Source organism: Macrobrachium rosenbergii, chromosome 1, assembly GCF_040412425.1.
Source record: "Macrobrachium rosenbergii isolate ZJJX-2024 chromosome 1, ASM4041242v1, whole genome shotgun sequence".
NCBI lineage: Eukaryota > Metazoa > Arthropoda > Malacostraca > Decapoda > Palaemonidae > Macrobrachium > Macrobrachium rosenbergii.
This window is the reverse complement of record NC_089741.1, coordinates 17,645,238-17,667,996: the sequence shown is the minus strand read 5'-3', so window position 1 is coordinate 17,667,996 and position 22,759 is coordinate 17,645,238. Positions and strand designations below refer to the sequence as shown.

The 22,759-nt window shown below is 42.4% G+C and overlaps 1 protein-coding gene across 1 annotated transcript in view; it reads right to left on the bottom strand.

The window, feature by feature from the left end:
• The window catches only part of LOC136838536 (alpha-mannosidase 2-like), an 86,614-nt gene extending 66,382 nt beyond the window's left edge, over positions 1-20,232 (bottom strand). Inside the window, exons 1-6 of the mRNA XM_067103678.1 lie at positions 20,099-20,232; positions 10,031-10,154; positions 9,734-9,906; positions 8,804-8,960; positions 3,965-4,112; positions 2,801-2,972 (exon numbers count right to left, since the gene is read on the bottom strand). Coding sequence (XP_066959779.1) covers positions 2,801-2,972; positions 3,965-4,112; positions 8,804-8,960; positions 9,734-9,906; positions 10,031-10,147 — 767 coding nt within the window. The 5' untranslated portion in view covers positions 10,148-10,154; positions 20,099-20,232. The remainder of the gene's footprint in view (positions 1-2,800; positions 2,973-3,964; positions 4,113-8,803; positions 8,961-9,733; positions 9,907-10,030; positions 10,155-20,098) is intronic.
• Between the last annotated feature and the right edge of the window lie 2,527 nt (positions 20,233-22,759).

Here is a 22,759-nt window from a genome sequence, read left to right as displayed (position 1 = left end):
ATTTAGCAGGGGCTCTTCCACGAAAGGGCCGACCTTGAGATTTCTCCGTCGACGTTGTCGGGCGAGCAACTGTTGAAGGCAACGGTTTAGGCTTCTTGGTGGACTGTGCCAGCAAGTCTTGAGTTGCCCTCTGTTGAAGAGTCGAAGCGATCTCAGATACTATTTCCCTCAGGAAAAGATGTTTCCTATCTAAAGGAGCGAACAACAAAGCTGACTTCTTGGACCGAGACACACCTTTAGTGGTGAAAGAACACCATAGTTCACGTTTCTTGAGAATACCTAACGTAACCACGGAAGAGAGTTCCATAGCCGCATCTCTAATGCTCCTGTCGATGCAAGCTAACACGTCGGACAGGGAAGCGAACTGATCGTCCTGAAGGGCGCAAGCTTTTAGTTTCCTTCCAAGAGCTCCAACCGACCAATCGAGGAAACTTATAACTTCCAAAATCTTAAAAGCATTCTTGCAGAGGTGATCAAATTCCGATGTAGAAAAGAATACTTTGGCTGAATTAAGAGCCGACCTCCTGGCCGAGTCTACCAAACTAGAGAAATCTCCTTGGGAGGAGGCAGCTACTCCCAACGAAAAGATTCTCCAGTCTCGTACCAACCACCACGACGAGACGACAATTTCTGGGGGAAAACAAAACACAGTCTTCCCTTGTTCCCTCTTCTTTGCAAGCCACTCCTCCATTTTCTTCAATCCTTTCTTGGCCGAAATAGAAAGAACTAATTTGGTAGCCAGCGAAGAGTCTGTCCTATTATCACGAGCGTATTGAGATTCCGGAGAAGCTGGGGATACTGGTGAAAAGGAATCGGAAAATTCTCCAGAAAATACTGAAGCAGTTGCTTATAGCTCGATAACGGCTTCTCTTTCTCTGGTTGTACCTCCGCCTCCGATTCCGAAGCAACATCACCACCAGAAATCGGAGAAAGAGCCAAGGAACTAGATGGAGGAAGATTCGTCTTCCTAGGAGAATGCAGCACAGGATCGCTCGTAGGAAGCCGCACATTCGATGAAGGAGCATCCTTAGAAATCGAAGCAACTTGCAGTTCGTTCACGGAAGGATCACTTTTTTCCACAAAGCCGAGAATGCTATCAAGCTTCCTATTCATTTCTGCCAAAAACAAATCTTGAGGCAAGGCGGAAGAAGGAGAATGCGGAACAGAACGAGGCACGAAGACCGCAGGTGTTGGAGCTTGACGAGAGTCACCAGGAGAAACAATTTTTGGCGCATGGCGCAAGGGTGGCGTATGGCGTGATGAGCCAGGCGAAACGAAGGATGGCGCGTGGCGCTAGATGCAGCAATCACGCCAGAAGCAGCAACAGCAGGCAAAGACGACAACACTCTCTTCTTTCACGTAAGCGTCTCCTTCAACACCTGCCTCTCGTCTCCCGAATCAACGGAATGCGAAAAACATTCGGGCTCCTCCCAAAAACTACACGAAGGAGGTTGATCTTGAAGCGCCACTCTTTCTTTTGGGAACTGCCAAAGGAGATGCCAACCTAGACCTCTTGAATGGTCTCGAGACATCTTTCGGCGCCAACCTCTCTTAGGCGAATCCTCATTCGACATACTCAAAGACATACACCTCCTTGATGTGCCTTTTCTATGGCTAACATCTGCATCCTGGGAAGCAGCAACAGGACTGCTTGAGGGCCAACTGCTCGGGGCAGGTCCCACTCACCTCCCTTGGGCTTTCGACTTGCCTCCTCCCTGGTGCTGGGGAGTTTGACAGAGGTCCAGGCCTAGGAGAATGAGTGGGCCGAACAGCCAGCTCCTCCACTGCACTATCACAAGACACTGCACTTCTTACTACCAAAGACTTACTCATCCGCTCCATGGCAGCAAGCATAACACTAAAACGCGCATCCATCTGCGTCTTAAGACTGGCCACGGTATCGGGTTCGGGAATAACGGGGTCTGGGATAGGAGATTTGTTAGAAGGAATATCAGGGTTAATAACCAAAAAGATACATCCTGACTATCACGGGACGATAAAGAGGAAGTCCTAGCTGAAGCTTTTCTAGCTCTCTCTTTTGAAGCCTTCTCAGATAAGCATTTAAAATCTTCCATTCTTCCCTGACAAATTCTTACATTCTTCACAGGTTAACGATTACCAACAAACCTGTCCTCTACACCCAACACACAGAATGAGGGTCAATGGTAATTTTCCTAATCTAGTTTTGCAGCCCTTGCTACAAAACCTATACACCGAGGACCAGTGTCCGACATAATGCTAAATAAGGAAGACGGGGATGAAAAAAGCTAAGTACAAACAATGTCTGCCAAAGATTCAAATCAAACAATTGTACATCACCAACAATGTCCAACGAAAGAATCAGTGATAATTCTCTGCTAAGTTGAACCGGCTTACCGGTACCACACGGCAGAAACATATGAAGAGTTTGGGTTATGGTTCCTCTCACTCACCTGTAGAGGGCGGTGGGAAGGGGTATCACGTGACCATTCATTAGCGCTGCCGCGATTTTCAATTTTCTGCCGTGACGTCAGAGACTACAGCTATATATATAATTACCAGGTAAGTTATATGTACAAAACTAATTTTTATTTTCCAACTAACATAACAAAGAACTGTAACAAATTAAACCACATGTGGCTATAAATTGTATCAGAGTACAATCAAATCTATTTGGAAACACCTCAAGCCTTTCTCCAGCTTCCAATCAATAAAACTGGGTTACCTTTTCCCTAAACCATCATGTTTTCAAGTTCTCATAAGGCCAAAAATTGACGATATAGAAGTTTTCATTTGCTTACAGTCAAGAAAGAAAACTTACCTTTTAACACTTTCCCTGATTTTGTCTGGCTGCTGATTCCACCACATGGAAAAGAATGAAATCTCGGCCCAAATAAACTTCCGTCTCTGATCCTGCTCCAATTTTTCAACCATGTGATCTAAAATATGTTTTGTTTGGTCTATATAATACTGTTCAAATGTTTTGATCCATCCTGAAAAGAAACCAATGAACAGGTTGTTAAGCATGACAGTGCTTGTGATGCTGACATTACTCCTTGCAATGACCTAAATTACTAAAAGCATACTCATCATTATGGAGCTGTTAACAAGCTAATTTTCTAAAGACTCACAGGACTTGGTCAAAGAACTTACCTTCAAGTGAGGAATGAGAACTGGAGCATAGCTAAGTTAAAGTTAGACTACAAAGTGGGAAGAGACCAAAGGGAACAAATGAAAAGTAAAAGGCAGAATAGCAATGCAGGTAAGGACAAAAGGGGTCTGCAAAGATGGGCAAGACACACTAAGTGGTAACCCCTGACATGAACTAATTCACAGAATAACTAATACAGTAATGTCATCTCAGCTGGTCTGCTGAGTCCACAGGTCCACACCAGGCCTCTTATTCTCTTTAACACTTTACCACACTTGCGAGGTACCTTTCAGCAAGGGTTCATCCTTATATAAGGTTAGCTTAAACTTAAACCAACCAACCAATAAGCATGTATCATAAAAGCTTCATATGAATATCAATGCTGATTACAAAACAGATGGAAAAAGTAATATCAATACAAAGCAATACAAGGTGAAAGCTTTTACTATTTAAAAATTTTTATATGCAACAGTTATTATAGTGTTAAATTAAAAAATTCTACTCAAAGTTAACTACACTATTCCTCACTCGTGAAGGGTGGAAGTCAAAGTAACGTCGAGTACCTATTTAAAATACAATAAAAAAAAAAAAGTTCAAAGGCAAATTACACATTACTGCATACTGTACTCTGGCAAGCAATACTGTTTTATCTCTGTTAAAAATAATGTTCTAGCAACAGCAAACAACTGTAAAGAGAATCAGTCAACATCCATTCTTTCTTGTCCTGGACTACAAACTCACAACAGACTACAATACTGTATACAACGGATTCAACCAAGGCTTTATTTCAAAATGAAAATTATTCATCACTTTGAAAATAGGCAAAAACCTTACCAGGATCATTGTGAGAGTGAGGAACAACAAACACACGCAATTTCTTTTCAGGCGACCACTGGGACTCTTCATACGTAATATCCCAGCCCTGCTTCCAGGCACCCCCATCGGGATTGTCAAATTTCAAGATACTGTAAACATCTTCCATCTGAGAGAACACAAAATCAATATAATGATAGAAAACTACAGCATATTTGGTTAAATATACTTCACAAGATATATCAGGAATTTTACTTTAAAAATCAGTCATATACTTGTGCTGGCTGGCAAACAGAAATATGACATTTTTATGATAAAATAGTTTTATATATACTTACCAAGTAATTACATAGCTATTGGTTCCCTAACCTACGGCAGCTTAAAAATTCAAAATTCATGTAGTGGCGCTGTTATCGTTAGTGTGTAGGTGACAAGGCCCTGCCACCATCCGGAACTCGAGGAAATAACCCAGGGGAGAGCTCAATTCGTTTTATGCTCTAATGTTCATGCAAGGGGAGGAGGGCGGGCTCTGATCATGTAATTACTTGGTAAGTATATATAAAACTTTATTTTATCATAAAAATTTCATTTTTATATAAGTAACTTACCAAGTAATTACATGGCTGATTCCACATTGTTAGGAGGTGGGAAAGAGCATGGACATAGTCTACTCCATAGCATTAAGTAAGTAATTAATTTGAAATAGAAAGGTTGCTAACATTGAATAAATGTTTGTTGTTTCCTTACCAGTTGAAAGAGCTGTTGCAGGTAGGTACTGCCTCTGGTAGGTGCTTCTCTCAACTTTTAGTGGACGTGGCAGTATTGCCAAGGGTCGTCACTACATTAATGGGAACTTTGCAGCGGAGGAAGTACACCGTATGCTGACAAAGACCAGAATACAATATGACAACACTATCACCTACACCACAGAATAAACCAAAACCCAACCATTATCAATAACAAAATACAAACTGGTGGGTACTCCAGGTACAGTGTACCCCCAGGCTTCCCATCGACTCAAAACCTTAAGTCAAGGCGAGTGGATGGCAAAGGAACAGAGAGATTCCCTATGCTTCCTCTCCCAGCACCATGCCAGCCACGGAAAAGGTCCTAAAGTGCCACAATTTTCAAACAGGGTTTCTATGTACTTGAGGTAGTGTGAGGTGAATATGGACTTGCATCACCAGAACGTCGACTGTAGGATCAGGGAAAGAGACAAGTTGTGTTTAAGAGCAAGGGAAGTTGCGAATGCCCTAATTTCGTGAGCCTTAACCTTACGTAATGGGAAGGTTTCTTCCTGGATTTGAGAGTAGGCTTCTAATATTAACTCTCTCAGAAAAAAGGATATGGCATTTTTGGAGAGCAGGCGAACTGGGTTTCTTACAGAGCACCAGAGGTTGCTCGAAGGTCCTCTAATCTTTTCCGTCCTCTGAAGATAGTACCTGAGGCCCCTCACTAGACAGAGGAGTCTTTCTTCTTCCTCAGGTCCTAAGATATCCATAACGTTCTTGATGACGAAGGATCTAGGCCAGGGTTTACAAGGGCCCTCGTTCTTTGCGAGGAAACCAAGAGAAAGAGAGCAGACTGCGTCCTCTTGTGCAAAGCTTATTCTCTTGTCTACTGCCTGCAACTCACTAATGTGATTGGCAGTAGGGAGAGCCACTAAAAAGAGAGTCTTTTTCATGAGATTCCTGAGGGAAACAGATTGAAGAGGTTTGAATTGAGGACCTGAAAGTCACTTCAGTACAACGTCTAAGTTCCAAGAGACGTTGGAAGAACTTTCTTTCTTGGGTGTATCGAAGGCTTTGATCAAGTCGGTGATATCTTGATTAGAAGACAGGTCCATTCCTCTGTGCTTAAAAACTGAGCTGAGCATCGACCTATACCCTTTGATGGTAAAGGTCGATAGCTTCCTGGCAGACTGCACCACCTTCTGAAGACTGTCCATTTTGATTGGTAGAGCTTTGCAGAAGAAGCTCGTCTGCATCTCGCAACTGCCTCTGAAGCCTGTCTCGAAAACCCTTTTGCTCTGACAAGGCACTTGACAGTTTGAAGCCTGTCAGGGCCAGAGCAAATAACCCTTGGTGGAATCTGAGATAGTGGGGTTGTCTGAGCAGAGACTGTTTTTGTGGAAGGAGTCTTGGGTAGTCTTCCAGGAGTCGAATCAAGTCTGGAAACCATTCCTTGTTCGGCCAAAATGGGGCTACTAGGGTCATGGAGGTGTCCTGATGCGTCGACAGCTTGCTGATTACTTCCCTGATCATTCTGAAGGGAGGGAAGGCGTACACATCTAAGTTTGTCCAGTCCAAAAGCATGGCGTTCGTGCTCCATGGTTGAGGATCCGGAACCGGAGAGGAAAAGAGGGGAAAAAGGTGGTTTCTCGATGTTGCGAAAAGATCCACTGTGGGTTTGCCCCACAGTTTCCACAGGTTGTCGCAGACTATCGGGTCTAAGGTCCATTCAGTTGGAAGGACCTGTTTGAGGCAGCTTAAATCATCCGCAATCACATTCATTCTCCCTTGAATGAACCGGGTGACAAAATCTTCAGCTAAATTAGGGCAGTCTTCAATCTTCCTCACTAGTGCCCCGATGGCCCAATCGAGGAAACAAATATCTCAAACACCTTAAATATATTCTTGGTAAGGTGATCCAGTTCAGCTGAGGAAAACATTATCTTGGCAGAAGAAAAAGCCGTTCTACGAGATGAATCCACCAGACCAGAGAAGTCCTCTTGGGAGGAGGCAGGAACTCCCAAGGAAGGAGCTTCCGTAGTGGCATAGTAAGAGTACCTCATCTTTAACAATTTGCTGGGCGGAAAAGCGTATGTCGCTTTGCCCTGTTCTCTCTTAGCAGCCAGCCAGGCATGAACTTCTTTGAGAGCCTTCTTTGAGGAGGAAAGAACTAGCTTGGGTAGCCTGGTACCTTCTGATGAATGCTTTTTCATGAGGAAGGTAGAAGCTGGAAAAGAAGGCGAAGCAGGCACAAAGAAATCAGGAAAATTATCCAAGAGGAAACGCTGAAGCAACAAGTAAGCAAAAGAGAGAACTGCAACCTGAACAATCTCTTCCTCCTCCGAAGAGATAGGAGACAATGATTCATCCTTGGAGTCTGGAGCAGAAGAGGATTTCTTCAAAAAACCCATAAGCTCGGTCAACTGGTGCTTGAGTGGGGCTAAAGAATCTTCCTGGTCCGATGAGGAAGATGGAATAACAGAAGAAGGTGCATGGGCTCCAGAAACAGAGGCTGGAAGTTCGGGAGTTGGCTCCGGGCACTCTAGAGTGGAAGTCTGGCGCAAGACGGCAGGTGCTCATCAGCGGTATTCTGGCACAAGACGGCGGGCGCTGGGCACCCATCAGCGGTATTCTGGGATGAGGTGGAGGGTGCCAGGTGCTCATTAGCGGAAGTCTGGAGCGAATCGGTGGGCGCTTGGCGCTCGGTAGAAGTTGGGCGCTTAGAACGCTTATAGCGCTCAGGACTGCCTCTGAATAAATGACGACAATGAGCAGGAGAATCAGGCTGGACTTGAAAACTACAGGAAGGTTATGGGATAGTCTCTTTGTACCTCTTGACAGCCAGGGGAGAAGAGTCACTAATATCTGCATGTCTCTTGAACAGGCATGAAGAAATAGAGTAGCGACATGGGAGCTTCTTGCGCGGACTGGAAGATTCTGAATCTGAAGAAAGTTGATGCACAGGAACGCCTTTCCAATGGCATTTGGTCGAAGCCTGGGAGCGCATGACAGGCTCGACAGAGGGGGCAACTGCCCATGGGCAAACCCTGCCAGCCTCCCTTGGACTTCTGGTATGTCTTCTCCCCTGTGTGGGGGAGTGGGACAGTGACCTTCGTCTAGGAGCACTGGTGGGACGGACAGCCACTTCCTCAACATACACAGCACTCTCACTGCACTGTCAATACTTACATTTTTTTTTATTAGAGATTTAATAGCCGACCCCATTTCCATAATAGTACTTAGATACTACACTAAATTTCTGATCGAACCTAGATTCGAGGCTGGCAATGGCATTAAGAGCGGAATCATGGAAACCTGGAACAGGAGTAGATGGTAAAGTAGGAGGACTTAAGATAGGAGGGGGAGGAGGAATTGGAGGAGTGGTACTTCTGTCATCCCCTACATTTTCCAAAGGAATGGAATCTACACTGGTCCTACTTTCAGCCCTAAAGGCTGCTTTCCTCTTTTTATCTCTTTCTAATTTGTCTAGATGAGATTTCAAGGTTTTCCATTTCTTATCCTCCCAATCCTGATACTCTATGCAAGTATTATCCTTACTACATTCTTGCCCCCTACATTTAGTGTATTTTGTATGAGAATCGTAAGAAAGCTTAGTTAGCCTAGTTCTACAACCCTTAGAACAAAAGTGAATACTGTACTAGATGAACTGCACTCCAACATCGTTAACTAAATAATACCTCGAACAACAATTTGACAATGGTAGCAAGCCACAAAGCAACAAATTCTGAATACTTCACCAAATTCGTGCAAAGAAAAGCTGAAAAGCTAAGAAGCAGCTGCATGAAAACTTCCGATGTTAACCAGAAGCTGGCAGAAAATGAACTGAGCTCTCCGCTAGGTTGTTTACTCAAGTCCCGGGTGGGACCTTGTCACCTACACACTAACGATAACAGCGCCACCGCGCAAATTTTTAATTTTTAAGCTGCCACAGGTTAGGGGGCCAATAGCTATGTAATTACTTGCTAAGTTACTTATATAAAAGTCTAGATTTATTATTATATAAGTTGTCAATTATAACATTTTTACATTTTTAAGATACTGTAATCTACTCCCCACAATCTTAAATCATAAATGTCTACTGAACTTTTTAAAATGAACAACATTTCACCTGAATATCAACAGGCAATGGTGCAGCCTGGCTAAAGATGCAATCATCCTGCATAACTGAGGCATGAGTGATATTATATCGCACCAGGCCACCTTGGGATTTCTGGAGTGGACCTCCATCAACAAGTTCAACCACACTTGGCCCATTCACACCATTCCTGAAACATTCAAATAACAAAAAAGATAAAAATCAATGTCATATTTAAATTGTTCTATCCCATTTCTGTTCTCTGCTTGTAACATAATGAAACTGAACATGACAATTAAAATTACTAAACAGAAACACCTCACATTATCAAATACTTTGGGGGTCAGCTCTCTGATATGTAACAAAGCCTGCACTTAAATATTTTCTAGATATCTTACAGCTAACAGTGATTCCATATAGTTTCTAACCTAAACTAACTTGTACTTTACACTTATATTCAATTTAAGATGTTTATCTAAAAATTAATTGAGGTTACATTATTTAGGTGCTGATAACTGACCATTGTTTAAGTAAGCACATTGGAGGGTGTGGAAAAATATGAAACTTTATAGTAACTGAGTTTCAACATGCAGCTCAAAAAGAGTTTAGTGTATCTTCCTGTGAACTATGGTTGGCTACTGCTCAATGTTCTACTGCAAAACCTGTGCAAGTAGAGAGACCCTGCTAACAGAATGTATAATTAATGTTCCTGAAGCCTAGTTAAATAAATAACATATGTAAATGTTCTAAAACAACCTAGAGAGAGAGAGAGAGAGAGAGAGAGAGAGAGAGAGAGAGAGAGAGAGAGCACACACTGCTGTATGAGCTACAAAGGGAGATAACATACATCAGATCAAGAATGATGAAGCTGTGCATCACACAAAAACTGTGTAGCAATCTTACAGAGCTTATGTACTGTACTCATTGCAATACTACTGCACAATAATCTTCTCTTTTACTTACCTAGCAAATTTATTTGGAATAACAGATGCATCTGGGGGATCTAATAAAATCCTTGCTTTGACATTAGAGTTCGCAAGTTGTCGCACCAGGCTTTTGATTTCATGAATTGTACGCTGATTTGTTTCAAGATCGTCTTCGAGTCTTCGTAAACGTGACTCAAGAGATCGAATCTCCTGAGGAGAAAAAATTCAGGTTAAAACAATTGCGGCTAAGAATTAAGCCAATAAACTCATTTTTTTGCAAATCTATACCAAACTGTGAATAAAGTGCAACAAATAACATCTTGGCTGAACTTACCTTACGATCCCCAGGAGGCTGAGTGTCTGGCGGTAAACTTAGCACCTGATATAATAACACTAGTGTTGCTAGACTCACAGCTCCTCCAAACACCATGGACGACACCCTCAAACGCATCTTGTATCTGAATAAGATACACAAACCTTTGAAAACACACCACACAACTAATCATAACAGAGATAAAGCAGTTAATGATGGTGAATAAAAAACAAAAAATAAGGAAAACTTTGTTATAGAAAGGATGCTAACAAATCTCTTATGAATTAAAAGAGCCCATATTTTGGACCATATATAAACATGACATTTTTATAATAAAATAAAGTTTTATATATACTTACTAAGTAATTACATGGTTAAAGTTTCTATGTGAATGGCAGCTTAGATTAAAAATTTCATGGTTAGCGCTTCAATATAGTTCATGTAGGTGATCAGCCCGTCCCACTAACGGACTATTGGAACGACCTAGCAAATAATTCTCATTCGCTTTATGCCTTGTGTCCATCAGAGGGGAGGAGGGTGGGCTGCGATTCTATAATTACTTGGTAATTACAGTGTGGCGGAATTTCAAAACACAAAAAAACAGTACACAACACTCACCCTGGTCCTCGGTTGCTGGAAGATGGAGTAAGGCGTCCACGGTCGCCAACACAGCACACAAAACCACACAAACCAAACCAAAACAGAAAAACACACAACTCATGAACATACAGCAACAAGAACAGCACACTAACAAGGGAAAACAACAACTTTGCATCAGCACAAAAACTGTCCAAACCAAACGACAGACCAGCACTAGCCCTGACTCAAGACTCAAAAAACTGCCTTCAAAACCGAAAAATCCTCACACATATTCCACAGACAGACAGCGCAGAACAAACTAACGACCTCATCCCTCTTCCAACAACCAAAGCACTCACTTACGACAATTACACTCTCTCTCTCTCTCTCTCTCTCTCTCTCAAAACGTTGGGAAATGCTAAATAAAAACAAATTTATTCATCCCTCTATATTTCTCCCCCCTTTTTAGCATTTCCCAACCAACACCTTTCACACCTCTTTCAAATCGCCTTACGCAACACCCACCGATGCTCACTAGCAGGTCCTCTAGATCGCGTTCAAGGGCACGCAATCATTCTCTCAGAATCATTCTCTCTTCTAGCAACATTCAAACTCACATCTTCTCCTCCATTCTCTCTCAGATTCACGCTATCTTCTTCACTATTACCACTCTCAATTTCATCCACAATCTCATCTATACCCTCTAACTCGTTCCCAAATACCTCCCCAATTCTTCAACTAACCCATCCCATTCGTTCATTGACCTTTCCAATTCTTGCAACGATTCATTCATGCTTTCAATCACTCGTATATTACTGCTACGCTCTCTTACTCTTACACTTTCGCTCACCTCCAACTGTTCACTAACCCCTACACGTTCAGTCAACTCAGTTATATCAAACCCGCATATGCTATAATTCTATCCATACCATCCCATTCATCCGTATTACACGCTTTATCACTCATTTCCACTTTGGCACTCACACCCCTATCACACAACTTACGACCATTCAGTTTACTTACATTCTTCCCTTTCTTACGTTTTTTACCATACTCTATCAAAACAAATTGCTGATCCTCATGCAACAACCCCTCACGCATGCATCACACGCACCGCTTGCATCCTGGAGGATCCACCCATTTGAACCCCCTTCACACTCAGTTTCCCGACCGCTGTCACAGTCACCCTCTTTCGTCTACATACACTTGATACATGCCCTTCCATTCCACATTCGTCACACTTCGCTCTCGGTTCTGAACACATTCTCGCATAATGCCCATTCTTACCACAGTTGCCACATATTACATTCACTGGGTACCCCTACAACCATTAGCAATATGACCCACCTGTCCGCACCTGTAGCATTTAACCCCTATCTTTCGTGACACTCCCTTACCAAATGTCCCGATTGCCCACACCAAACACGCTCCTAAAGCCCACCTACACTCATTCTTTGTATGTCCTTCCTTTCCACATCTAAAACACTTCGCTCGACTTCCACTCATCGACCTTCCCCTTTGTACACTACTATCCCTAACCCGTCCAACCCGTTGTTCCCTTACAAACCCACCATTCATCCTCACTGGCACCTCCCCATTACTTGCTCTTACACTCCTATCTATTACACTATCGGCCATTCTCATTGGGCCCCTCAACACTGCATCCCTAAAGCTTCCAAACTCTGGCACTCTCTCATCTACCCCAGCCCTTACACTTACACTTCTGCTCTCTTTTATAACCCTGTCAAGCTCATAATCTTCTACAATTTCCAAAATTTCTCCCCAAGTCAACCTTTCATTCGTCCATCTTTTCTTCTCCTTCCGCTTCAAGTTCACAAATTCTCTAACTCCATCTGGCACTGTTCCTAACAACTTCCGTACTAACTCCTTACATTCATCTATCCCATCATCCCCAAACTTCTTCCTTGCCAACATCTCCAGCCTACAAGCATACAGTGACAAGGTTTCCCCAGCTTTCATTCTTGCCTCATCAAATTCATTCTTCCTCTTAAACTTAACACTCGCTTTCATACGCCTCGCTTGCTCAACTAGTCTAGCTTTCACCTTGTCATACTCAACATCTCCCACACTCATAATAACCCTATACATATCAAGCAAAAACCCAGTCAAATATTCTCCTAATTCTCGTGCCCACACTCTCTTACTTTCCCCATACTTATCCTGACAAAACCTTTCATACTCCTAAAGAAATCATGCACACCCCTACTTCCATACTCATTATACCTTTCACACCGGGGTACCTCCCTCACATACATAGCCTTTCTCACTTCTTTCTCACTTTCACTCTCACTTTCGCTACTTTCACTCTGTCCTTTCATACCCTCTTCCGAATACAAAGAGTCCACTTCCGCACTTACATCCATCTTACTCATTACACTCTTCTTCCCCCTCTTTTTATCCACTTTTATCCATTCACCTCCATCCACCTCACTATCACTAGTATCTTCACCCTCTCCCTTCTTTCCTGCCTTTCCCACTTCCTTACCCTTCTTACCAGTTTCCTTTCCCTTTCCCTTCTTCCCTTTTTCTTCCCCTGACTTATCCTTACTTTCCCTCTGTTCCTTCCCTTGCTTTTCATTCCCCTTTTCCTTACCCTGCCTCTCATTCCCTCGTTTCTTACTTCCTATTCCATTACCACTTTCATCACTCACGCTTCCATTCACTTCTTCCTCCTTTTCTTTCTCTCTTGCCCATTCACGCGTTCCACAGGACCTGCCTCCAACAGCCCCTTCTCCAAAAACACCCTTGAACATACCTTTCATCATTTCTTCCACACTTTTCATCATTCCCTCCAACTTTTTATCCACCCTCTCTTCCATTCTCTCTTCTGACTCTTTCATCTCCCCTTTCATTTCTTCTTTTGCACTTCTTAGCATTCCCCCCATCTCCTCCAACTGACTCCTCAATCTCTCATTCTTACCCCTCAACCACGTATTCTCCTCTCTCAACCTCACCAGTTCCTCTTCCATCCTTCTCTTCAGTCACACTACCAGCCACCAATCTCAATTGCAGCTGCAATACCAGCTGCCCCCGTTAGGCGCGAAATATTATGTGGCGGAATTTCAAACACAAAAAAACAGTACACAACACTCACCCTGGTCCTCGGTTGCTGGAAGATGGAGTAAGGCGTCCACGGTCGCCAACACAGCACACAAAACCACACAAACCAAAACCAAAACAGAAAAACACACGACTCATGAACATACAGCAACAAGAACAGCACACTAACAAGGGAAAACAACAACTTTGCATCAGCACAAAAACTGTCCAAACCAAACGACAGACCAGCACTAGCTCTGACTCAAGACTCAAAAACTGCCTTCAAAACCGAAAAATCCTCACACATATTCCACAGACAGACAGCGCCAAAACAAACTAACGACCTCATCCCTCTTCCAACAACCAAAGCACTCACTTACGACAATTACACTCTCTCTCTCTCTCTCTCTCTCTCTCAAAACGTTGGGAAATGCTAAATAAAAACAAATTTATTTATCCCTCTATAACAGTATATATAAAACTTTATTTCATTATAAAAATGTCATTTCTATATAGGTAACTTACCAAGTAATTACACAGCTGAATCCCACATTGGCAGGAGGTGGGATACAGGGACAGTATTCTATCCCTAAAACATTAAGTCAGGTAATGAATTTGAAATAGAAAAGTTGCTAGCACTGAATACAGTGCTTGTTGTTCCTTATTAGTTATGAGAGCCTGCAGTATAAAACTGCAACTGGTTGTTGCTCAACTTAACCTGTAATGGGGTGAGGTAGAGCCAAGGGTCGCCTCTACTTAAGTGGGAGCTTTGTAGTGAAGGAGTACTGTACTCCAATGACTACCAAAGCATCAGTGGAAGTTATGCAGCTAAGGAGTTATCCAATAGCTAGCAAAACTTTAATAGGTGCCGTTGCCCTGGGGGCAGTACCAACGTAGAAAACAACCAGATAGACTGCCACCTACACTGAAATAACACCACAACCCATCCACTGAGAGTGGTGTGTGCTCCAGGTACTTTGTGCCTCCTGGCTCCTAAAAAAACTCTATACCTCACCAGAAGGTGAAGAGATAGTAGGAGAAATCGCTGGTGCCAGACTGTAGTTGGCACCGAGCTCGAACTGAGTGCCAGCCGAGCTGCTGGGAGATCACGGACGCCTTAAGCTCTGAAGTTGGTGCCAAGCTGCAGCTGGTGCCAGGCGAGCTGAGCACCAGGGGAGCCCAAAGCTCTGGGCGCTGGGGGTTCTATAGCTGGGGTCAGACTTGTAGCTGGCATCAGGTGAGCTGGATGCCACGCGAGCTAGCAGTTTGAGGCTTTGGAAGCTCTAAAGCTGGCGACAGACTGTAGCTGGCGCCTGAAGAGCTGGGTGCTAGAAGTTCAGGTTTCACTTCTTAAGACAGTGAGATACAAAGGACGATTATACTTCCAGTAGGTCGATGCAGAATGGAAGTAATGGCCATATGTGCCTGTGAGAAGTAGAGGCTGCTCTGATGACCTTAGCTTTCACTAAAAGAAGGCAAAGTTGTTCTCCTGAATCTGAGTGTGTTTCAGAAATTCTCTTTAGGATGAAGGACAATGCGATCTTAATCCAAGGGCAAGGGGTTCTTGAGCAAACATCAAAGGATAAGAAGCCCTCTAGATTATCATGTCCTGTTCAGGTAAATACCTAAAACTCCAATTCGACAGAGAGTTCACTTTTTTTCCCTCAAAGTTGGTGAGCACTCCTGAGTGCTTGGAGCGTAGCCGGTGTCAGGTGAGCTGGACACCAGGCGAGTTAGGAATTCAGGAGCTGGCTGGAGCTCCTGGAAGCCAAGGATGTCCATTAAGCTCTAAGGGAGAAAGAACACATCCAGGTCTTGGATGAATCCTCGCTCTTGGCTAAAATCAAAGGAAAAAGTGAGGATAACACATCTCTTGCTTCCTAGCTGGGTGTGAAAAAGGCTTGAGAGGTCTTTGAGAAGATGAAAGATCCATGTTTCTGTGCTTAATCAGAGATAAGCATAGATTGGTACCTCTTCAAGGAAAGCGAGAGAACCTAGATCTTCTCAGAAACAAAGAGGTAATCTGCAGCAGGGTCAGAGGTGTCTAAAAAGAAGATACGAAGAGTCTGAGACACCAGCTTTGGAAGATGACCACTAAATCTGGGAGATGGGGGAAGAGGGTGACTTCTGAATCTTGTAATAGCCTCTGCAACACATCTTGAAGACTTTTATTCTTTTTCTTTGGAAGAGAATCCTATGGACAGTCCGGTGCCTGTCTGGGTGAGAGCGGACCTCCCTGGTAGTATCTCTGAAGCTAGGTTGTCTGAGAAGACACAGCTTGGGAGAAAGATCTTTACTTTAGAGTCCACCAACAACCGTAAGTAACTGGAAACTGAGACTGTTCAGAGCTTCCTTGATCACATAGAAGGTTCCTTGAAGAGGTAAACAGGTCCAAGGTTGGCTTGCCTCATACAATAAAGAGATTCTGACAACTCAGGGGACTGAAAGACCACAATGGAAAGGACAAGCTTCTGACAGCCCAGTACGTCCTTCGACACTTAGACCCTGAATAAATCAAATGACTAGAAGACTTGATTGATCTGTCAATAGAGGAAGAGCTCTGCTGTTTGGTCGAGAGGGAACACTGGCTCCAGCTTTCCTGCTTAAGTAGATGTGTTAGTACTGAGGTCTAATCCAATAGACTACCATAGTGCTAGGGTCGAGCAATACTAGAGCCATAAGAGAAACACTTTAGCTCTCCAAAGCGTAAGTGAAGGTTCGTTCTTCTTGGGGACTGAGTCCTGGACGTCTTCCCGGTTCTTCCAATGGGTTCCTTTGGCCTAGATCTGAGGAGCTGAGAAGAAGGCTAGAACTAAGCTCAGCAGAAGGAATTCCCTTACACAAGTCATGGTCAGACAGCCACCACTGAAAACCTGACTACAGAACCCTGGGCTAAGAAACAGCATGGAGGTGTCTGACTGTGTTTCCCTGTCCCAGTAAAGGTTACTTACTGTCAAGAGCCTTCGAGCCCCTTTTCTTCGAAGATAATGTAGAAGTCATTTGACATGTAAAGACTGAAGTAATGCACAGACATAAGGGGAAGTCAAATGCAGGAAGAGTTAGGAACTGGAAGAAGCTGAAGCACATACTCCTAATTGGGAAGCCCTGTCCCAAAAGGCAGAACTAAAAAACTCTCTGGAGTTCGGACGGGGATCTGGAAGAGTGCTCCCTGCACACCCAAGCTCCTATCCAACCACCCTGGAGAATGGGTGAAAGAGTTATCTGGATCATCTCCCTCTTGACCTTCATCTACTGTCTAAGAGAGAGAAATGAGGAATGGTGGTCATGCAGCCAATTGTCAGGAGCCGAGTAGCCTACGAGAAAAAGTGTCACAAGCTCTCCGAAACTAATGTCAGAACAGCATCATTTGGGAGCGATAGGCCATTGCAACTGTGTGAATCTCACAGTAAAAGAGAGCACTAGAGATCTCCTTCTAGATAATACAAAACAAGAGCGGAAAAACTCTAAAACTCTACCTGTCCAAGTCCATACATGACAGGGCACAGAAACAATCCAAGAGGCCGAGCCTCAGGAATTTGGTGCTCTGACACTGGATACTCGGAACCAGACTTTCGGAGGACGTTGTACCAGGGCCCAATAAATTACTAAGTTGATGCTGAATGGTCTCCAACGAAGCAAAGGAGTGTTAGATAACTGACAGCTGGCTCGAAATGGACAGGAGAATGAGTGGACATAGGACATAGGTGGACGCGCAAACATGAGCTCGGACACTGGGCACTCGGACACAGACACTGGGTGCTCAGATAGTAGTTGCTTAACCAATATGCGCTCGGACACTGAACCTCAGAGGCCACTGAGTATTCGGACACTAGGATACATACGGATGCCCGGAAGTTGGGAGCTCGGAAGTTGGGAGCTTGGAATTTGGGCGCTCAGAAGTTGGGAGCTCAGAACTCGGGAGCTTGGAACACGGGAGCTCAGAACTCGGAACCTGGGAGCTCGGAAGTTGGGAGCTTGGAATTTGGGTGCTTGGAAGTTGGGAGCTCGGAATTTGGGCGCTCGGAAGTTGGGAGTTTGAAACTCAGGAGCTTTGAACAAGGTAACTCAGAACTTGGGCACTCTTTGACTCTGTCCAGATTTGAAAAACGCTACTGCCAGACCAGGCGTTGCCACCGGGAATTGTTTGCTAGGTCGTTCCAATATTCCGTTAGTGGGATGGGCTGATCACCTACACAAACTATACTGAAGAGCTAACCGGCGAAATTTTGAATCTAAGCTGCCGTTCAAGTGGAAACTACAGCTATGTAATTACTTGGTAAGTTACTTATATAAAATTACTTGGTAAGTCACTTATATAAAAGCAAGAGTATACAGACAGGTAAGCGGGCAGTGCCCCTGCCACAATTTAACTAACTTGTTAAAAGGTTCCAACAACTGCTCCCAGCTTATGCTAGGAATACCACGCAAAAAAAGGACTGTATTCTCAACAGAACAACAGGCATTTACTGTATCCTAGTATTTTCTGGGCTTCCTTTTCAGCTTCTATGCACTGCTTAGAAGGTTACAAATTATTGTAATAATGACTCCTGGATCCTCCTATTGATAACAACTTTATTGCTCCCCACACAAAATATGTCACACATGGCTTTCTTGTTTTTATTACCTATACATTTATCTAAGATGAATGACACTTGGCATTTTACAATTCATTTGTTTTCTTCATATCTTACAATTGTTTTAAAGTTTTTTGTTATCAGCACTGATACCTATTTTTGGCTATAGCACATAGCACTTGTAATAGTTAGTCAGCCATAAGTTCAGGTTATTTATGTCAATAATGACAAGCAAACGACCTATGACCTGTTTAATTCTGCCAACTATTGGACATCCTAACGTTAACAAATGACTGTTTCTGTTACTCAGCCAGTCTTCTATCCATTCTACTACTTCATCTATGACACATAGACTTCTTACTTTTGTTACTAATCTTTAATGTGGCACCTTGTCTGTCAGCGCGCTCTATTAACCTAGATAGGATACAATATATCTTTTGCTATACTTTTATCATAAGATCCAAATATATCATGGAAGAAGTGGAGGTCTACAAGGTTGGTTAAGCATGGCAGAGACCCATGCTAGCTATCTAAAACTAGATTGTTTGATTTGATATATATGTCTTAATACATTTCCTTCCTATTTCAGGTTCTAGTACTGTATTGGCAAAACTCGAAACTATACCGCAACCTTCTGGGTTCAGCAGTTTCCACTTTATGTGCAAAATGGGCGCTGTGTTTAGTACCAGCCCATTGGGGATGAAAGTAAAACATACAACAATGGTGATAAATACCATAAACATAAACGAAGGATATAAACACAAACAAAAACATGGACAAAAGGCAGTAAATATTTAGGTTGGTGACTGGCAGGAGCCAGGCCGCGGTAGTAGTTTCAAGTTTTCCCTTAGTATTTCCTGAAGAACCGAAGTCAGGTTGATAGGCCTGTAGTTTACTCATCCATCCCAAGAACCCTCCTTGAATACTGGAGCAATATTTTGCAGATTCCAACCTCTCTCTGCTTCTCATTGTTCTAAGGATGCTCTTACCCTATTTTGGAATCCATCTGGCACTGGAACTTATTTTGGTTCAACTTTTTTCATCTTTAATATGTCTTTTCTTATTCCCATTTACCATAACCACTCATTCCCCAAGTATTTTACTGGAACATAAGGAGGAATTTCAAGGGTGTCTTCCCAAGTGTGTACCATTTCTTTATGTTTTATAGTTCATGCTTTCTCTTGACTGGTATTCTACTGTCCATAAAAAATGCTGTTGGATTTCATTTTGCTCAAGATGTAGTCCTAGGCTATCTTCATGTTCTAACTTCCCAAGCTAGCCTAATCAATGTCTACCTTCTTGAAGAGCTGCACTTTTTGTGGGTTGTTACGATCTCTTGTGATGGATACTAACAGTTCAACATTTTCTATACCTCCTCACACTTTAGGAATATCTCAGCTACACATACTTGGCTCTTTGATCCTGGAGTTATTCTCCTTGGCTGCTTACAGCATTCTTGTATCGGCATGAAGTTTTCTTGAGAGAAAGCCCAAAACGGAGTGGTTTGCACCACCAATTGACTAATGGCCGGAAATACATAGCCTAAGACAAGCTAATCTATCGGAAAAATACATGGCTAATGATCCGTGTTTGGCTTGGATTCAAGTTTCACAGCATTAATAGTTTGCCTTCATCTAGTATAACATACCATAACTTAGGTTTAAGATATGCCAAACCAGACATTACTTACGTAGCTTACAGTAGGAGACGAACAAGCCTAATTTATGCCAGCATACAGTTGGCTTGGCTATATTGCTTTTTACAGATGGAGGAAAAGTAATACAGCCTACCACACAGCACTCATCGCAGACTCATTTATAAATATATATTTAATAATTCATCATCCTTAGATGTCTGAAAACAACGCCTTGAATACCTGCTTTAACCACAGCATCCAATACAGAGATGAATTTTACTTGGCAGGTAGGTTTCAGTTACCTCCTGAGTGTCCCGCAGCAACCAACCAAAACAAACCATTGACAGAAGCTTTATCTTGCGGGAATTGGAAACCAATAAACGCCGCTTCTTTAAATGCCACACCAAGGCGTTAGATAGTGACCCAGTTATTAGTTGTCTTCTTGCACGTTAACAACTAGTAACTACTTTAATATTACACCGAAATTTTTAATTTGAAATGATTGGAAAAGTTTACAATATATCCTAAAATCTACATTATCTTGGCTGGATAACGAATGTTGAAGCTTAAGTATGGAATGACAGGTAATTTCCTATGGCGAGTCTAAATAAGACTTGCCTTTACAGATGGATTAAAGTTTAATATTTAGGTGTGGCTACTTGATAAAGTTTTGAAAACAGATATAAGTAAAGTTTCCTTTCAAAGTAAATTAAAGCCACATTTTGCTAACACTAATTCTGCTGCGTGGCCTACTTCCAACTCCTAACTCTTCGCGCCGCCTACTACACGTCAGCCTACTCCTGCCCATAAGACGTTATCAGCAGCTGGTGTTTCATCAGCAATCGAACGTCTTTTACTCGGTTTGTCATAGAGATAGGTGGATTCTATTTTTACAGATAATGGACATGTATAGAAAAACATTTATGTTAAAAACACAAAACTTGTAACTATCACAGTCGTGTGTGACAGGTATGCTGATCGCATTAATCAATAGTACTGAAACGGAATAAATGTAAAACACGAATTAAACCATAGATACCCTCACTGAAATGCTTATCACGATTTGTAACCCGAAACCAGAAAGACATCAATTTGCCCGGGAGAAGCAAATATAATAAAAATAGCAAGTGAATATCCTAAACTCTGCAGGGCTGCAAGCTAAAAAATAACATTAAATTCGTTTGACTGGAAATTACCACTTTATAATGAAAAAACGCCAATATTAAACCAATTTTTAACAAACTGGATTCTGGTCAGAATAGCCATCCGTCGAGAACAGCCGCTATACCAATACCAACATATAATATTACCAGTTAGTTTTTTATTGTAGAGGCTCATTATAGCACTTGAACTTAACTGGTTTGTTCAGCAACAAGCCTCCGATTGGAGATCAAATTGAAAGCGCCATATGTGGTTGTGTACAGAACTGCAGATGTACATGGGATATTTATAGAAAGGGTATCCACCCAGACAGATCAGTGTAACCGTCCACAGCAGCTTTAAACATTGCATAAATTACCATAAAAGAATATCTAAGTACGATGTTCTACTTTCATGCCACAAAAAAAAAAAAAAATACTTGCTGATAAGAAGGCATATCCATGAATTACTTTAATAGGACAAGACATTAGAATGACCTTCTGAGGAAGTGACCACCCAAAAGTTTACTGTCGATGACGCAACCGCGATCGTACTTTCATTCCAAAAGAAGTTACCAAGGTCTGGAGAATACACACGTGTAATGAAATGTTTAGATGTTCTATTTGTTGTTATGTCAGTCAAAGTCACGGACTTCCTTTGGAGGTTTTTTATTGCTGCTTTTTCTCAGAAATTCACTATATTTCTTTTCGTCCTTTCCTCATTTTCAAGAAAAATATTCCCCCTACATCCGCCACCGAAACTCATAGCAAGTTAATATCTCTGCTCGACTTTCACGACATGACGCACTCGGAGATATAAATTCAATATTAAATTTGGCGGATAAATACCTGGTGGGAGACAATACACATATACGTGGTTTGTAGCCTATGTGGCAAGACACATGCTCAGAAACAAAATGTTCTTCCCATCTACATTAACAGCACCTTCGACACCTGCACGTTCTTGGGCTGTTTTACAGGTGTTCATAACGCTTGGTCTGAATAACTCGTTTGCCCTGTATTTCCGACTAATAGTTTATTATTATTATTATTATTATTATTATTATTATTATTATTATTATTATTATTATTATTATTATTATTATTATTATTATTATCTTTTGGGGAACAAGACGAAAAAGAGTAACGGATATGAATAAGGAAAAAAAACCAACAAAGTTGAAAAAAAAATGTTTCAACATAGTTGTTGAGAGATTAAAAAGAAAGGGTCAGAATGCCTGACACCTAAAAAAAAAAAAGTACTAAATAGGACCTCAATTAAGTTGCTTTCACACGGGCACATTTCACTGTAGGTTTTTGTGTCCAAGGCAGCATGTTGAGAAGATTCTCATGTTTATCATCTTTCAGCCCAAGATCAACACGGGAACAACAGGCGGTGCTAGTTTGGCTTGTTATCTGCTCGTCACCTGCTCCGAGGTGCTAGCACTAAACATGGCGGAAGCTCCTTGGGACGCCGTGTTTAGTACTAGCCCCTTGGGGATCAAAGTATTATATCAGAGAGAACCATGTATTATATACACCCATTTCTATATTGTGTGGTCGACAAATTATATTAATAAACGATATCTCCGTGCGGTGTTTGGTACAAGCACCTCGGAGTAGCTGACGCGTGCATAACAAGCCAAAGTAACACCGAAGTTCGAACAGGCTACCCAATACGTTCCCAACTGACGATAATACATGCAACAAAACACCTAACAGATGAAAAGGCCAGAAGAAAGTTTCTAAAAGGACTCCCGCA